The following is a 15,570-nucleotide window of genomic DNA, read 5'->3' on the forward strand; positions in this document are numbered from 1 at the left end:
CGCACAGCAACCAAGGCATAAGCGCCTTTTAGCAGGGCACTGAAGAGCTATCGTATCCCAGCCGCAGCACCACAGCACACCCACACCAGACCACCTAGGGACCTCAACCCACCAGTAACCCTGTCCCATGGCCAGTGTCTCAAATGGCGGTAGGAGAGAAGTTGAGAGATGGTCAGCATATTCATTAGTAGATCATCAGGAGCAAGCAATTAAGGTATGCCACACACAGAAACAAATATGGCAGTTCTAAAACAACCAAAAATCCCAGTAGCTATTTTTGCAAGCATTTCTTATTGGAAAGACCATTTTCTGCAAAGCATCCTTAAAGATCCTTGAACAGATTTCCTAAGAAAAATGCAAGTAAATTATTGACCAAGTCTAACATCTAATAATTTTCTCACTGAATTTTGCTACTAGTTATAAGGCAAACAATTTTCAAAATTCTTCCAAATGCAAGATCTGCACTGCTGTCAAAATGTCAGTGTCTGTGTTTCAACACAGCTGTTAAGTGGGTCACTCATTAAAGCATAACACTCTAGAAAAGCAAGGAGTCAGTCTAAAGAAATTACAAATAATCTTCATTATTAAGCAAGTATATATTACCAGAGCAGTTATCAAAGACTCGTACCCTTAGAGCACACATAAGGTGCTGGCGGAATAAAAACAACATCCACAGATCAAGTAAGAACAGAAATATAATTAGTTCAAGGTTCTAATCTTAATTACAAATAACTAATAGAAGGCTTCATAATTGAGAACTTTCACTCCTGATAATGTTTTTATGAGCAATTTACGCATCTGCCATTCCAGTCAGCAAATTGTTACGAAAGCATACACTTTAGCATTGTGGTGTCCTCATTTCACATAGTTACAGTGTTTACCAATGAGAATCACTGAAAGGCTTTCATGTAGAGAAAGGAATAAGTCCAAATAGAAAGGAGAATGAATTAAAACCTTGGGGGATTGAAATCATTCCTTTGGTTTTGAATTATTGCTCTTACACACATTTTAGCCAGCTGACCCATATGCAGGAATATGCAAATACTGCAAGGGAGGCATCTTTTTCTCACACATTTACTGGACAACACAAAAATCAGACCACACCCTAAGTCTCCTCAGATTTACCTTTCTCACAGTGCTGGAGCCTGATTTCTACTGTAGAGGTGCCAGAGAATGAGAGAACGTTTCTGTGCCACATATACACTGAAACACTAAGCTCCTACCATACTTCATATACTATTGCTGATTATACAAAGATTTCTCATCTGGATTTTTTTTCTGCTTACCATTATGGCCTAAGGCACAATTTTAAAAATATTAAAATATATATATAAAAATATAACTGAAAATTTAGACTAAGTACACCCCACAAAACACCAATTTGTATGAGGTACTAGATAGGTCTTTGCTGTTTACCTTCTGGGCACTGACAACTGAATCCATTGATGTTGGATGAGCAGGTACCTCCATTTTGGCATGGCTGCTGGATGCAATGATCAATCTTTGACTGGCACAGCTCTCCGGTGTAACCTACAAAACATTACACAACATTCAGAAAATATAGCGAAAACGAGGTTTTATCACTAAATCTATTACTAGGTCATTCAAACAGTACCATTAGTTTTCTTGAATAAAATTAACCAAAGAAAGAAATAGAATCCAGGACAGTCTTCTAATTTCTTATAAAATGAGATTTTTAATTAGAACTTATACTTCACTGGAGAAACATAAATAAGTAGTGGAAATCTAGATATAATATCAATTGTATTTTACCAGCAGCAATATTCTGACAGCACTAGTATAACGGAAGTTGGTGCGGGGTCCTCATCAGCACCCATATAACAAAAAAAGAAGTCATTTTTGAATGGTTTTCAAATGCATCTTGAATCTCAAGCCAATAATCTTTAGCAAGACTTTAAACAAGACTTGACATTATGAATTATTTGTGCATATGCTGAATGACTTTCATTTGCTCCTACTTCTGGGCTTCAAAAAGAGTGTTTATTTTAAGTGGGAGCTGTGAAGAACTGCTCAGCACAGTTGCAAACTCTTCCAAATAAGCTCCTATAAGTTCACAAGCTACAGATTGTGTGTACTGTACTATTTGACCATAAGTCTGCTTTGTTCCATATGTCTGATGTCTATAACACATCCCCCCAAAATGAACAAACTTACAAAATACAATCTAAATGATTAAACACTCCAAACTTAAATTCCTTAACAAATACCACACGTTCCCCTTTCTAATTTTTATTTACCTCCAAGAAACTATCTTGGATGCATGACTGACAAGAAACTACACACTACACAGAGAGGCATTTTATTTTTTGAAAGGAACCCTACATAAAATTGTAAATATGTTCCATAACAAGCATGTTTAACACAATGGCTGGTGTTAAAGACCACTAAGCTATGACTAGGTGACACTGTTAATACACTGCTATGAACAGGTATCTAAGACAAAGACCCCAAGGTGAGATAGAGGACATGCCTGGTCTAGGATTTTGCTTATGCAGGGGAGAAAAAGGAAAAAGAAAAAGAAAAAAAAAAAAAAGAAAAAAGGAAAAAATCTTATTTTGATTAAATAATTTTTTTAATGCAATCAAAATTAACATTTATAAGTCTTTTGGGCAGGCTAATACCTATACCTGTTCAAATCTATTGATGTCACCATAAAATAGCTCTCAACATGGATTGTTATATTTGGAGTTGCTAGACCACTACTTAGAAAGGGATCTATAAGACTTTCCTCTCTGTGTACCCTACTGCTTTTATATGCTATAGAGAGCTAAATTATGATCCTATTTTCTGCAATGCAAAACCTGGAAAAAGAAACTCTGTTGTATGTTCTATCTGGATTAATGCCCATAAATCTAAACTGGAGAAAAATAACGAGATTGAAAACCAGAATGAGCTACTCATGAGGTAGCTCCTTTGGACCGGATTGAGGCACTTGGAGGGACGTCAGACTCACTCCGGATAACTAGTGATTTTCTGTAATTCTAATTGGTCTCAAATTAACATAAAATTTACAAAAACAGCAATGAAGTATTATAGAAGACTACATCAACTGATTTCTTTCATCTATAGGCTTCATATTTTTTCAAGTTCTCACATTCAGCTGATTATTTTTATGAATCATAACACAGTATTGAATATGCTTAACTCATTTAAACATTTTTCCATCTTCAAACTGTTACCAAGTTTGTGAAAGCTAAAAATTACCCTGGAATTCAACGTACATACAAAAGAATGTTGGCACAGAAAGGCCGAAATGATTGTGTTGCTTGGAAGCTTGCTACAAGGGTCTGACTTCCTGTGATTGTCATTATAGCTTGCGGGAAAACTCATCAGAGATAATATTTTATGTCAGCTTTATGAAAATAAGTATGTCCCATCTTATTATTATCTATAGGGCATGTTTTGTCCATCTGAAAAAGAATATGATTCAGGAATTTCATACCAAATATGTCGCAAGTGCTACAAATTAAGAGGTGCTGAGCAATCACCATGGCGGGGCGGGGGGGGGGGGGGGGGGGGGGGAAGCAGTTTTCTGGTGAGATACATTTTAAGAACCATTATACCTATTCATTTTGTGCTGATACTTATCTTCATAACATTTCCTTCTATCAAGATTTGGGAAACATGATCCTATTCACATACAAATGTTTCTGAAACTCGCTTATGGAGACATTTATGATAATTAAATGCTTTTCTACCATTTTCTTTAATATTTTCCATATGCAATGAATATTTTTTAGAAATTCATAATCATATGAAAACAGCTAGTTTTCCTGACTATTTCTTGATGTGTGGGCACAAATCTGTGGGAAAAAAATTATGGGTAGAAACACAAGCCACTGAAGTTAACAATGATTAAGCCATCTGAATAACATTAGACATTTGCTATTACAAAAATTAAGAAAAATCATTTTAAAAAACTTAAAAGCTAAACCTAAACATAATATGTGGAGGCCATGGAGCACAACCTTGCAAGTTCCAGAATGTAATAAATGAAGTTAACTATATTTGGCTCACTGAGGATTTACAGAGGGACTTGATCACACTGTCATTCAGAAGGGAAGCCTTCACATATGGAAACCAAATAATTTCATTCCATCTATTGTAAGCTTTGTTTTATACCATGAGAAGTAGGAGGGATTTTGTAGAAGGAAATATTTAGAATTTTGACATTATTTTTTTCCCCAATAGGAGTTAACACTTGTTCTAGAGACAAGGAGAAGAAACAATTATGAAAATAACAACACATAAATTATATTTTAGAGAAATAGTTTTTAAATGGAAAGGATAAAATCTGAAGTAAAAAGACAGTAAAGACATCAATGGAAATATATTGTATTTCCAAAATATGTAAGAGAAATACATTTTCTTCAAGATCTTAGTCATTGTTTCCTGGCTTCTCATGGTATTAATTTTTCTACAATTGTGTTAACACTTTATGAAGCAAGCAATTGAAATGCCTGTCCCTAACAGTTACTATGTTTTTAACTCATAGGGAGCTTTTAAAGCTATGGAGAGGCCAAAATTTAAAAAAAAAAATACATAAGCACTTGATGCAGATATCTGGGATCATAATAACCAAAAAACCCCTGGGATTTTATATCATTACACAAATAAAATAACATTTGCTTTATCAAGGCACTATAATTTGTAACTTAGCAATAGAAGCAGGAACTATCACAGACTTGATCTAAGTGTAACAACAGCAGTGATACCTTTGGAGTCTTGTACATAAGTGGGAAGTATATTTATGTTACTCTGCAAAACTTAGCTGTACAACTTGAAAATACTAAGTTTTCCTAGTGAAAACACTCTTAGGCTTTACAATAAGCACATCAGAATTATCATAAATATTTCCCCTAAAGCTTTTTTTACACAACTAAAACCAAGAATTTTGAAGTATTTGAAAAATACTTTATATTAAAATTACATTCCAATAAAAATTTCGATTTCATGGAATTTGGGCAGGTTTTTTTAGAATCATTCTTGTATTTCTTCTGAGATAGGGAATTTGAAAAAAGAAATTTAGCCTAATAGTACTTGATGTAGAACAATTTCCACGATAGCTATCTCAATAAAAGCAAACAACACAAACATAACAAACAAATACATTTTTTCTTTTCTAATAGGAAACTACTTGTCAAAATCCAAAAGAATTCTGAATCAACCATATTCAACATGACAGTAATGGTAGGGATTGTTCAAACATTTGAAGCTTGTTCCACTCTGATCTTTCTCTTCTCATATTTAAATCATCATTCAACTGTATTTACATATCTTATTAAAGTGACAGTTGATCCTTTGGCAAATTTATGAAATAGAATAGAGTACACCTGCATAATAACTTCACATCTCATTTTCAGAGCAGTATAAATCCAGGTCATTATATAAAAATACAAATATAAATCCCATTCTTGCTGTACATTCACTATAGTGACTTTAAGCAAAGAGAGAAAAAGAATGAAGGGGCCTTACTAATTTGCCATTGCTGATTTTCTGAACTGCAAGGTTCACAAAACAGTTCAGAGGATAGTACATGGCAGCCACATTAAAGCATCACTTGCATCCACCTGCTCCTGGCTCAGTCATTTTTCAGGCTGGTACTTACACATAATCTAGTGCAGCTAGAAGTTTCTCTAGCCTGTGCTGACATGCATCAGGGTAAAGAATAAGAATACTCCCATCTTTAAGGGAATATCAGAACACCCACTCCATGATCCTGCTTTGGGGCAGAATAAAGGAAGTATTGCTACATGTACCGTTTATATATATTTAATGCACACAAATACCCACCCAGCATTAAAGCCAGTCAATAGCCATTTAGACACAATCACTAGAAACCTGACCAAATCATTCATTTCTCCATCTGCTTTTTAGGATATAGCTTTTATATTCTGCAGATCTTAGGGCGTATTCTGGAAGCATCTTCTTCCCCCCCCCTCTTTTTTCTTGTTCAGATAAGTCCCCTTTCTCTCTAATATCAACTAACCAGTGTTACAGAAATGAAAGTGTACAGTAAAACGTTTGTAAGAAGCAAAATAAATTACCTACTACTGATCCTAATCTTATCCAACTTTTATTTTTAAATAATTTTAGAAAATACATATTGAAGTAACTGTTCTATTACAATAATTGAGTTTGGTTTTGAAATGTAAAGTTCAGATAGCAGAGTTTTCTATAACAGCCATTTAGTAAGGTTTTTTACATCAGCATGTATCTTTAATTTATCCTCCAGCATATGACCATCGTATTTAGTTTAATTTTAATTTCAATTAAGATGTCTATATTCATTTGATCAAATTTTTAAAGTAAATGTTCTTAAAATAACTTCAGAAAACTCAGACACTTGTTCATTAATCAAACCCACAAATTACTCAGTTTAATTTATGAATTTTTAAAAAGTTTTCAAAATTTAATTTCATTCTCAGGAACAGTCCAACAACTGCATAGTGTGGAGAGAATTTTCTTCCATTTGAATGGTGCAACTGAAGAAAAGCGTTTACTAGTTACAATGAAAGCATGTTTATTGAAAGGTTAGTTATAATGTATACTTTATATTGAAAAGAAAACAAACAGATTAAGAAAAAGCTGATGTAAACTAAATTTTGGTCATCTCTTAGTAAGTAAAGTTCTATTAGTTACGAATAATTCACTCATTAGGTTATGGTTCAGATGTGTGCTTTCAATGGCATTTTTCACAGATGAAGAATCTTCCACAGCCTTTTAAAAACTGCCCTTATGTTGTTGTTGTATTTTCCTCCTTTCCTAGTATCTGAAATTGCACGGTTCACTGCTCTGCAAAAGATAGGCACCGAATGCTAAAACGAAAATGTATTATTCAAAGCGTAATACAAAACCTACCAGCCGGGCAGCTGCAGGTGAAATTATTCCTGTCGTGTTTCTGTGCTACATCAGTGCAGGTTGCGTTGTTCTGACAGGGCTGGCTCTGACAAGCATCAAATTCTTCACACAGGGAACCCTGATACTCATCCTCGCAGTCGCAGAAAAAAGTTGCCTAAAAACAAACAGGAAATGTACTTCACAATAAATTTTCAAAGATTATGTTTTCATTGAATACTCTACTGAACAAAGATGCTTTTGTTGTTTTCCTGTTCATAACAAGAATAGCTGCCAGAAATACATCAACTGCACAAAGTTACTCTTTGAAATACTAAACCTGCACCAACTCTTCAGCTAAAATTTTTAATGATGTCTGGTAATTTCATCTAGATGAGGAGGCTGGGATCAGATCCATAATATCTAAGTCACTATAAATTTTTTCTTCCATTCCAGAAATTACATTTAGAGACTGCAATAATTGTCAGAATAAGTAATGTGCAGATTTACCACAACAAAATCCTACTACAAAGATGCACCCTTTATGTGAAGGGCAGGGCTGGAGTCCCAGAGGCTCACTTCAGTGGTACTTCAGTAGTAACACACCCCTTCAATTCTGTTAAAATATGTCTTCTTCTGAACGTACTTGTTATTTTTTCCAAACCCTGCTGCTTGATAAAAGATCAGGAGCACTACACCTGTTAAAGATTTAAAATACCTATAGTAGGCATGATATGGCACATTTTTGTTAGTAACAAAATAATTAAAATTAGATTTAAAAAATCTTTAGGTCACTAAGATTGCCAAGGAAGTTTCAAAGAATGGAAGCAAGGAAAGCTCTCTCATCTGTAGTATACATTTAGATTAAATATCTTACTTACTTTGTTTATCAAACACTAGATGGCAACATCACTCACTCTTATACGTTTCAAGGCCAGATCATTAGGGCTGAAACACAGCTGTCCCATGCACAAACATTGTAATGCAAAGTACAGAATGTGCATGGAACTAGAAACAAAGAGATGGGGTTAGTATTTTATCTTCTATTTTTACTCATGTTTGCTTCATATGAATAAACAGCTGTGAGCTAAGTAGAAAAGAAAATAATCATCTTCATACAAATAAAAAACTTTACTCAGTAAAACCCAGATTTCATTCTTCCTTACAAATATTTCACTGGTAGAGTTTAAACAAGGATTAATAATATACATCTCCAAAACTCAAAATGATGGGTATGTTATTTATCAGGAGTGCCAGAAGTCCCTGCGAAGTGTATGGTCTATACATGTTCTGGTATTTACCCAAGCCTCTTCACAAAACAGCTCTGAGTATCTCACACATTAGCAATTGCAGGTTTCCAAATAAGGCTGTAGTTCAACAGAAAGGAAAGACAGGCAAGTAAAACACAGTCAAAACTATTATAATCACATAGCACAGTAACTTACTTTGAAGATAATTCATATAAGCTACACAGGAAACTGGCTGAGTGAAACAGTTAATCACTTTTATTTAAGAACTAAACAATTAACACACAGGAAGCATTTCCACATTTCCTTATAGCATTGGTGGAAAACACATCAGCACAGGGATCGCTTTGGTCCCTAAAGACAACAGCAATCAGTGGTTCAAAATTAGTGTCGTCCTCAACATCTCATATCATTGGAGTCATGCAGTACCATTGTGCATATATAAGATCAGGACCCAGGTAAAGAGTGCACATAAACACATTGCCTGCAGCACCCTTCACAGCTGTTCTAACTCTTATTGATACTAAATTACATTATTGATTTAAAGTGTTTATTATCATTCCTGGAACAGAATGTTGAGTTGCGACTTAACACAAAATCAAGGTTGTTACCTGTCTCAATAACTGATCTGTTCTGGATGAACAAAGTGAGATATCATACTATGATGGCATTTTTTCTTAAAATCGACATAAGTAGAGCATGTGGAAAGATACAGGCACTGTACCTAGATTCTGTGCCATTTAAAAAGATCAGAGTCTTGATCTCATTTAAATGTGTTTCCGGTCTTTGTGTATGCACTGGCAATGAGAACAGGCTTATCTATGTCTATTTCACGCTAAAGACATCCCTAAGCAAGAGATCCAAGAAGTATAACATCCCATATCAAAGTTAATGCTGTCAGAACAGAGAGGTACCATGTTTGTTAGGCAGGCTCAGGTTCATGGCTGTTTCATGCCAGATCTGAGAGTAAGATGCAAAGTACATCATTACCTGAACCATTCATCAGAGAGGAAGGGAATGTCTGTACTGTCCACACAGACACAAACAGCATGGCTCTGCCTGCACTAAAATCTCATTTCAAAGCAATGGAAGATCATTATTATAATGTAAGTATTAATATATTTAAACAATGCAACAATCAGTCATTGCCTCAACAATATTAATGAAATAGGATTTTAAAAAAAGCTCAGATCATATTGATATCTCTCTAAGAGTATGATATAGGGATCAATTTACCAAAAAGTGTAGTTAACAAAATGGGTTTTGAAAGCAGCAGAAGAAAAGCATTGTAACACTTCAAACTGAAATGTCTAATGACAGGTAACAGTTCTGAGATGCAGACGAGTTATTCTGTAGAGAAGGTTAAGTGTCATCATTTTTATTAGGCGTGTCATCTTCACTTTTCCCAAATGGTACTATTAATTTTTTACCTGACTAGATGACATGTACTAGCATATTTGAGGAAAACTAAGTCAAGAAGTAGTTACACACTGCCATAATGCTAGTATTAAAGTCACTATCTAAGAATTCCAAACCAATCTACTATCAATAGACAGTTCATCTGTGTATTTTACTTGATTATGGGAGTGCAAATCTATCATATATCATTTTGGATGGCAATAAAATAAATTCTTTAAAATAATCTATTATCCAATCTGTAAGTATCATATTATAAATATAGTTGGAATATAGTACTTTTTTCCTATTTTAAGTAAGTAGAGTAATAATGTGCTTATCAGATTCTAAATTTCAGACTAGAGGTACCATAAAAGCTGAGCTTTTTTTTTTTTCTTTAACTATAGTAAAGAAGCTGTTCAGATGACCAGAACAAAATGAATGTCTACTCTTTCTCTTGCTGAGAAAGACTTCCAGTATTTATTACAACTCACAGTGTGTTGCTATAGTATTTGAGCAAAACATTGCTATATGATAATTACATATTTTGTATTTAGGAGTATATTGTACTTAGGAAACTAAGTCCATATGCAGGAGAGCATGCCTTTAGGTATACATGAGACTTTTTTATAATTAGCCTTTCTACAAATATATTCAAGTGGATCTACCCCAAAGCTTCTAGCCCATATATGAGACATGGAAATCATTGCTATTCAGTTCAACACGTTATTTCTCAGTGCAGGCAGAGGCCAGTTATTTTTGTGTAAATCTCAAGGGTTCTAAATCTAGCGATAAATTTCATATTTACACCATCAGCTCTTCCATATTTTACATGGGAGAGCTGAAGTTACAGAACAGAGCAATCTGTGAAAGAAATAATTTTATCCCCATATGTCAGCAAAATCATGGCGCTCAAATCCAATGGATGGCCAAAGTTCACTTTAAAATCCTACATGGAATCAGAAATTCACACCAAACAAACCTCTCTCTTGGGTTAATACCAAGATTTTTCTCTTCCATTCACAGCTAACTGGTTTCAGGACAACTTATTCTGGTGTAAAGCTGAGTATATGAATGTGAAAGTGGTATTTACATTGTGATGATGCCAAGACCAGTATTATCCTTCTGACACAATCCCACTTCCATTGAAGAATGACAAGCATGGCAGCAAAGCAGAGGTTCAAAATTCATACAAAGGAAGGAAAAGGCATCCCTTTGACTCAGCATCACCTCACTTCACAGAACTTTGTTCAAAGTGGTGAATTTTATGTTCCTTTCAAAAGCAACAATAATCGAAAAAGAAACTCTGCCATTAAAAGCCTTCCTTTTCATAGCCACGCTCTATAAAAAGCATCTAGCTGAGTAGAATCTAAGTTATGTATCAGTAAGGAATGAGTAAAAACTGGCCAAGACTTCCAGGTTAGACCAGAATTCATTTGTTTATAGTTTTATGCACTCCATAGATAACAGTATGCCACTACACTTATATCACTGCAGATTGTTAATTACATTTAACTTTCCCATTAAGCAGATGTGTTACTACATTCTTTTACATTAAACTAGATTTGGAATAAAACTATGAAGTACATAAAACCACAGAGACAATCATTAATCTTCTTGGCAGTGGAAGCAATGACTACAGCCGGCAGAGCTCTTAGCTTGTTCATGGTATGAGGCCTTTTATGCATTCTTCTAAGAAGTTGCTTTGCATCCTGCAAGACTAGATTGTGCAAAACAGAATGAATTATAGATAAAAACAAACAGCAAATCACAAAGGGCATGTTGTAAACCTAAAGAAAATTAAAGTTTCAGTTCTGCAAAAAGAAGCGCAGAAGATGTGTCTTGTGGGAAACCGACACAATGGTTGGTACATGTCAAGCATGTAATTTTGGCAGTTGTTTGCTCTGTCGGTAGGGAAATCATCAAGATATTTTAGGGCATATCTCACCTAAGATGAGTTAAACAATGGCAAAAACATCCTGCTTAATGAAATATGCACCTTCTATTTTTACCTATGTTGCTTATGCTGGGCCTGAATCAGTTTCCTGGCTGAAGTTCTATTATGCAACTCATAGGCTAAAGCGTAAGGAAAAGTGACAGATTTTAAAAAACACTACAGACAAACAGACAACATGACATTTTTATTCTCTCTGGAGTAGGAAGTTGGACATAAATTATCCATATTTGGAAACACTGTATCTGAGGTTTTAGTGAGTTACCCCAGCCCAGCAGGCTACCTGGCATAGGTTTGATGGCACTTGAGAGGATCACTGGGGACATTCCTCATTTGTTCAAGTTCTAGAAAATTCAGGAGCAGTTTGTGACAGTGAAAATAAAAGCAATTACATTTCTGAAGTTAAAATCTTATTTGAAGATTTGAGAATCCTGCTAGTTCCAGTTCTCTGACTACCATGAATTGATAGACGCCTCTTCAGAAACGGACTTCAACATGATTTCTATGTCCCACAGCTTCAGCCACAGGGATGTCAGTCAACTACAACCTAGTGCACTTTACATCAAAAACACTACCTTAATAAATTTTCCTGTTATTACTCTTAGGTTCAAAGAAAGAATAGGTGGAAAGATATGAACAATCCTAAATTTTTCTATTAATTTTACAGGGAAAGCAACACACCACATGTGCATGAGGCAGGTTCATTTATCACTAACAGTTCTAGTTTTAACATAAAACTTTCAATGTCGAGATTACAGGTGGGGATGTACAGGTACTGATTTATCTTTTTTTGAGTGACATAATAGCTCCTCTTTCTTGCCATGAAGCCAATTTGTCTTTCTTTTTAAAGATTATTTTATTTCACTTGCCATGTCTCAAAAATTTAGAAAACATGGATAATTATTAAAGGCCATATATGCATTTTCCTTAATACAGAAAAGCATTAATGCTTCTGCATAGATACAGGAAGTAATTTATTTTTATTTTGTGACATATGACATGCAATAAGAGAAAGAAATTAGTCATAAAAATGGACAAACAACATGAAAAAATAGAATATAAGACTATTTATCAAAGGCTTTAACTCTCAACTTGACAAAAAATGGAAAAAGACATTTTGATATGCTGTTATAGATAGTAAATTTGAACATTTTATTTACATAAATCAAATTCAAGATGCTGAATTTATAAAATAAAAATATTAAATAAAGCAGAAAAACTAAACTGGACTATGAAATACGATGCTGTATCTGAATGAATAATTTACTTAGCTACCAGCCAGCTAGTATGGTAGAGTAGCACTTACTTCTAAACGCATCTTGCAGTAATTGTGTTCACACATTACCTCAAGCATTTTAAAATTTCATTTTTGAGAAATAAAATAGATACTTAATTATTCCAGATGTTAGCACTGCCATGCACATATAGATTACTGTGGCAATTTAATTATTGTTGTTACAATTCAAAATGTCATTTTTCTATCAAACATGCTTATTGAGAATTTAAATCAGAAAATGGTAGCAGATGAACTAACAGTGAATTCCCTAAATATGCCAAATTTTCTGTGCTCGCAGCAGGCTCACAGCTGTTAATATTTACTCAACAGTTACTATTGCTTTTATCTCCCAAATGAATATTAATAAAACCAAAGATTAATTGCACATATTTGTACTGTAAATGACTTTTAATCCATGAAATCAAATCAACACGTATAGAAGGTAACAGGTACAGGATCTCATTCACAGAAGGCCAGTCTGGTTTTGTAAAAGGAGTATACAGACTGCAAATTTGACGTACTTGGTTCTTATTTTCTCATGTTACTAGATCACACAAAAAATTCACAGTGGCCAGTGGAATTGCTGTCGGCGTTGTAATCTCTCAATGTAGTATTATGTAAAGGAGAAAGCCGTACAGGAAGATTTCCAAACATTACCAAATTACTCCACTCTGTTTCTTCTCGTAATTATGCTCAGACAATTCCATTGCACTGATCAGTGATTTCTGAGTGAGCAATTATTGAGACGTGGAGAGATAAGTACTAGATTAAATCAGACCTAAAACCAAAAGAAGGTTGAAGACTTAAAAAACTGGAACACTCTGGTCTGGAGATTGGGGATCCCAAGTGCTTACCACATGCTCCTTGTTTCATAAAGAAAGATTCTTGTATAGTGACAGTAAGATGCAGTACGCATTACCTTATACCTGATCTGAATAATAGTTTTTATTGCCGGGGCAGGGTATGAATTTTTGCATCTCATATCAGTTATTTTCTTACTTGAAGTGCTTGATTTTTAGGAATAGCAAATAAATATATTGTTATTAGTTAGTAACATCTGTGAGCTTTAGAAGCCTATTACACAGCAGCAAGGTATGCACACACTCAGAGGACCAAGTACAATTTACCCTGTGTTTGTATTATCATGGAATTTCCACACTACAGGAAGGTCTTGATAAGTTCACCTTACCTCATCTGGTTTGGTGATACATTTGCCTTTCCCCGAACACTGGAAGTTATCTGAATGGCTTCCCACAGGCATGCAGGTACTGACTTTCACTATCACAGTCAAGCGTAGAGCCACAATGCACTTAGTAACTGAATCATTCAAAAAACCTTAAGGAAAAAAAAAAAAAAAATCTTACTATATGAGAAAATACACTAATACACATTAATGCTCTACGACTAGAAAAACAAATAAAACTGAATTGAAAGAAACTGTCAACTAAGAACATCATTGCTCATGTTTCATACACACCTATCTAAATTTAATGCATTTGTAAATACAAATTAGAATATAGTTTGGAAACAAACACTCATTATATTGATTAACAAAAAGAAGGCAGGCTGGTGAAACAGATCTACCTCCAGAGCTCTAATGTGCTATCATTTTTTAGGTCTCGAATAATCAAATGCTTTTGCCTGCTATCTTTTTGATAAGTTAAAAATGTATTTCCTTAAGTTTTTTAATGACAAGGAATATTAAAATCAAATTCCGTGGAGAAAAATGTTTAAATGAACGTCTAAAAGTTACTTCAGAGCTAAAAGGCACACAGATCATAAACTGCATTACATTGGTAACAGATGGACAATCCCTTTGGCTATATTCTTTATGAAGTTTGCAAGAACATACATACACAGCTTACCAGCATTTCTTTGTATATTTGCAATACAAGTATTATTGAATGTCTGATCTGATCACCCTATAAGGTGATATACCAGGTATAGACAAACAAAATATGAAAATGGGAACATTTGACAAGGAAGAAGAAAATTCATGAATCTGGCTAGCACCTGTAATTGCATGGAATTAAAAAAAATAGTTGGTTGGAAGCTATTAAAACACACTGGAGCATAACAACATCCCTATCACCCATATTTCTAACAGATATACCTGGAAAACAAAATAAAGGACAGCAGGAAAGATAAAGTGAGGCACATACACAGCCCATGACATACACAATTAAGCCAGAGTTCATGTCAAAATACATATACCCTGCTCCTATACTCCACTTGTGCTCAAACTGCATTGTTCCACCAAAGTGATTAGGCTCCTGGGTTACAGCCCTTCCGTGTGTGGCATCAGTTAGCTGTTTTGTTCTGGGAGCTTGTGGCAGAATAGATGTGCAGTGACATAAAAAGTGTGGGTTTGGTATAGTGCATATACTGTATGTAGAATATATGCATAAAAACCCCCACAGATCCTTCCATAAATTGTCAAACTTAAATTTGACTTCACTATCCTTAATGTACGTAGACTCCTAAGGGTCTAAGACTGTTTGTAGTATCAGTATGGAAAGACTTCCATTCTTTGTTCTTCGTTTTTACATTTCACTTTTTAAAATGCTGCATCCTTTGAACAATTAGCTGTCTATGGTAGAAACAATGATCCCTAAACCATATTTTCAAAGCAGGAAAATCTTATGTCCAATATAGACGTCATCAGCTTGAGTATACTGTCTACAAGTTCGCTAAATATTCTAAAAGATCAGATTTAAAAAAAAAAAAGTATTGGGTATAGTTCCAAATGTCTAATGGTCTGTTTTGGCTAGTGAAGATTATTGTAATCTGCTGACCTCTTCAGAGCAAGCCAATTTATTCTGGCCTTCATTCACACCTCA

The 15,570-nt window shown here is 34.5% G+C and overlaps 1 protein-coding gene across 1 annotated transcript in view; it reads right to left on the minus strand.

The window, feature by feature from the left end:
• Positions 1–15,570, minus strand: part of DNER (delta/notch like EGF repeat containing) — a 135,105-nt gene that overhangs the window by 40,506 nt on the left and 79,029 nt on the right. The window contains exons 5-7 of the mRNA XM_050902366.1: positions 13,920–14,065; positions 6,883–7,036; positions 1,417–1,530 (exon numbers count right to left, since the gene is read on the minus strand). Of these exons, the coding sequence (XP_050758323.1) occupies positions 1,417–1,530; positions 6,883–7,036; positions 13,920–14,065 (414 nt within the window). The remainder of the gene's footprint in view (positions 1–1,416; positions 1,531–6,882; positions 7,037–13,919; positions 14,066–15,570) is intronic.

The sequence above is a fragment of the Gymnogyps californianus genome, chromosome 10 (genome assembly GCF_018139145.2).
Source record: "Gymnogyps californianus isolate 813 chromosome 10, ASM1813914v2, whole genome shotgun sequence".
Lineage (NCBI taxonomy): Eukaryota > Metazoa > Chordata > Aves > Accipitriformes > Cathartidae > Gymnogyps > Gymnogyps californianus.